At 36.0% G+C, this 3,129-nt stretch overlaps 1 protein-coding gene across 1 annotated transcript; it reads left to right on the forward strand.

Annotated features, from left to right (window-relative positions):
• Nucleotides 1–510: 510 nt before the first annotated feature.
• Nucleotides 511–2,346, forward strand: LOC127573029 (mid1-interacting protein 1-B-like). Its single transcript, XM_052020789.1, has 2 exons — nt 511–595; nt 853–2,346. The coding sequence occupies exon 2, from the start codon at nt 880–882 to the stop codon at nt 1,303–1,305; it is 426 nt and encodes a 141-aa protein (XP_051876749.1). The 5' UTR covers nt 511–595; nt 853–879; the 3' UTR covers nt 1,306–2,346.
• The last annotated feature ends 783 nt before the right edge of the window (nt 2,347–3,129 follow it).

Consider the following 3,129-nt stretch of genomic DNA (forward strand, 5'->3'; position numbering starts at 1 on the left):
TCCAACTGAGCAAACATAAGGAATGACATCAGTCAGCGTGGAAAATGTATCACCCTGCTTTGGAAGTAAATCAGTTTTTGAATGTCAAATTTCTCAACCTCTCTAATGCTTATGCATTGTTTATTTTCCAAACAGTATCTCACAGCATAATGGCTTCAGTTAGACAGGAATTTCTTCACTCAAGAGTAAGTGTAAATTTGATCCTATCTGAAATAAATACATATGGTCATGTTTCTGAATAGTTAGTGTTCTATCCTAACCAGTCTAATGAAAATTGGCACATAATAGTAAAAGGTGGAACCTATGTAGTTACCTTCCTCCTCCTCCTCCTCCTCCTCCTCCTCCTACCTGGTGTTGATAGGTTGCAAGATAATAAAAGTTCTGTATTATGGTTACTGTCGGCCTATCGTGAACATGTCAATTATCTTTGAGCCTACTAAAATGGGTTTACTAATCTAGGGAGTTTCCAAGGACACACTGTGCTGAATCCAAAGTACTGATACAGTTAAGCAGCCTGCAGAGCGAGAGGAATTCTCTGGAACTGAACTGGAGCATTTTCCTGGTTTACTTTGCTTTGTTGCAGAGTGATTCTGTGGTAATGTTCTGTGAACAGGTTTTATAAATGAAAAGAGATATATGCATTTTCTATTGTTCATATTTAAAATTCTATGACAAAATTATTTTTTGTTGCCAATAATTAGAACTGCTCTTCTAGCTTCCTTTCTTTATATGTTTGCTAATTTTGAAATACTAACGATTATTATTTTCATTATTCTTGCTGAAAGCTTTTCATGCTTTGCGCTTACTTCCATCATTTTCCAGTAATCTCTGGTTTGTTACTCATTGTTTTAGATTCATTATTGCGAGTTGTGTAAAACGATGCAATATACAGATGTAAAGAACAACCAGCACTCCCTGTTCAATGCATTAAACAGATTTATCACAGCTGTCACCATCATGAGTGAAACCATCATGGTGCCGAGTTTGCTGCGGGATCTCCCAACGGAAGAAGAGGGGAATCGTGGAGAGAGCACAGTCTCCAAACAGAGGGATATGTATGACAATTACTTGCTCCTCAAGTCCATCAGAAATGACATTGAATGGGGCATTCTGGATGAACACATAAAGTCTGATCTGGAGTCCATGAAAGCCAGAGAGGAAGATGGTGATGTAGGGGACCTTCAGCAGCTCTTTCACCATCACTTGAATGGATTGTACAATGTCCTCAGCAAGCTTACACTGCAAGCTAACTGTCTGACTAACCATTATACAAAAGAATTGAAATTTAATAACTTGGAGAGATAAAAAATTAAGTGTCAAACTGGATATGGTGGCCCAACAGTGTATAATTTTTTTTGATACCTTGCTACTACAGAAATTTTATATTTCAGAAATTCACTCTTGATTAAGATGACTTTAAATGCAACAAAATGGCAAGTGATTGATTTCTTCTCAATGATACACTTTAATTTTGTTTAAATTGCTCCTTGCGTGTGGTGCTTTTATATGAATGACATTTTTACACATTGCCATTTCTTTTCTGCACGTTAATTAGTTCCAAAATCCATGCTTTGGTGGGAGAATCAATGTTATGTTGTCTACAATGACAGATTAATTCCATCCCCACAATCAAACCCTTTGTGCAAGAGTACGCTGGGTGAGATTTGAAATGCAACCAATATAATTCCCTGTTACCAACCTTACTTGCAAAAGGGTCCAACAGCTGAACCACACTTCGTGAGACCAAATTAGAGTGCACAACGTTAACTGTTCTTTATGAGATATTGTTTTTGACAGTTGCAGTTTGTTTTTGCCCTAAGGTTCAATTCTTAAGAGCTAGCCAACTATTCCATTTAAAGCTAATACTGTCAATAACGCAGCTTATGAGAGGCTGGAAATCATGACATTACTAATAACATATGATGCAACGTATCTGGCAATCTAAGAAGTCAGTATCATCCAGTCATTTTCGCTACTGCAAATACTATTTGTCATGGAAACCGTTCAGGTAATTTTCCATTGATTGCTAGATGCATGTTTACACAGGGTATGTGTTGAAATTTTAACTCGTCTGTGGAACTACACATCCACCACCGTCTCTGCTTTATTCTGAATGTCTTGGAAGGCTAATAAGTTTTGCTTGCATCGTGGTGGACCTGTTATAAAGGAGAAATCTCGAAGGCCACCAGAAATTTTGGTGCAGGTTTTCTAGTTGTTTTGCCTCTCCAGCTTTCAATGTAATCAAGTCATACCAAAATAGCTTGTTTTTGATGAAAAGCCCATTTTCAGCTGTACTTATGAAGATGCATCATTCTCAAAATATCATGGAATACTTGTAGATGTAAAATAAAGAAACAATTAAGCTCTATTGTGTCTGATGTGCTGGTTCATTGACTTGCTGCGTGATTGTGCAATTTAATTTCAGCAGAAACTAACCATATACCAATGCAGTTTTGGGCTTATGTTGGCTGTAATTTCCTGTGTGTGCATAAAATTTGTTTAATATCTCTGATGGTGTGGCCATTCACAGCCACATAACAGGATGCCTAGTCTATGTGATGACCTGCGAGTTTATACATGTAAAAATCCTGAGGTATGTGATTGAGTTTCTAGACAACTGAAGCCAGAATCAAAGGCAAGACAAAGAAAACCATTTTTATGCAATAAATGATTAGGATGTTGACTTTAGTTCTTGATGGTGTGATGGACCAACATTCAATAGTTAGTTCAAAGGGAAATGGATAAATGCTTTAAGGAAAAATTGAGAATGTGGAACTAACTAGATTCTTCCTGAAAAGAACTGGAAGTCCTGAATGCTCACAACCGTCAAAGGCTTTTGAACTGTTCATGTTTCTTTGAAAGTCAGAGATATATAAAAAAAACTGTTTAAATAGATTCAAATAGGTTAAATAAAAGTTAATCAAAAATTAAAGAAAAAAGTCCAGTAAGACAATGTAAAGTACTAACAAGTAATTGAAATTTTAAATAATTCAAACACTCCATTCAAATGAATGAAGCTGCTATTTACAAATGCAATGTGTGTATTTAATTGCAGTAATTTCATCAGCAAGTATGATATATTCTGATATAAAAACAAATATTCTCCAATCTGCAGTAACTGAAGTCAGA

Source organism: Pristis pectinata, chromosome 8, assembly GCF_009764475.1.
Source record: "Pristis pectinata isolate sPriPec2 chromosome 8, sPriPec2.1.pri, whole genome shotgun sequence".
Taxonomy (NCBI): domain Eukaryota; kingdom Metazoa; phylum Chordata; class Chondrichthyes; order Rhinopristiformes; family Pristidae; genus Pristis; species Pristis pectinata.

What these genes read in the sequence shown, in the direction of transcription:
- LOC127573029 (XM_052020789.1), top strand. Translation starts at nt 880, where the DNA reads ATGCAATATACAGATGTAAAGAACAACCAGCACTCCCTGTTCAATGCA.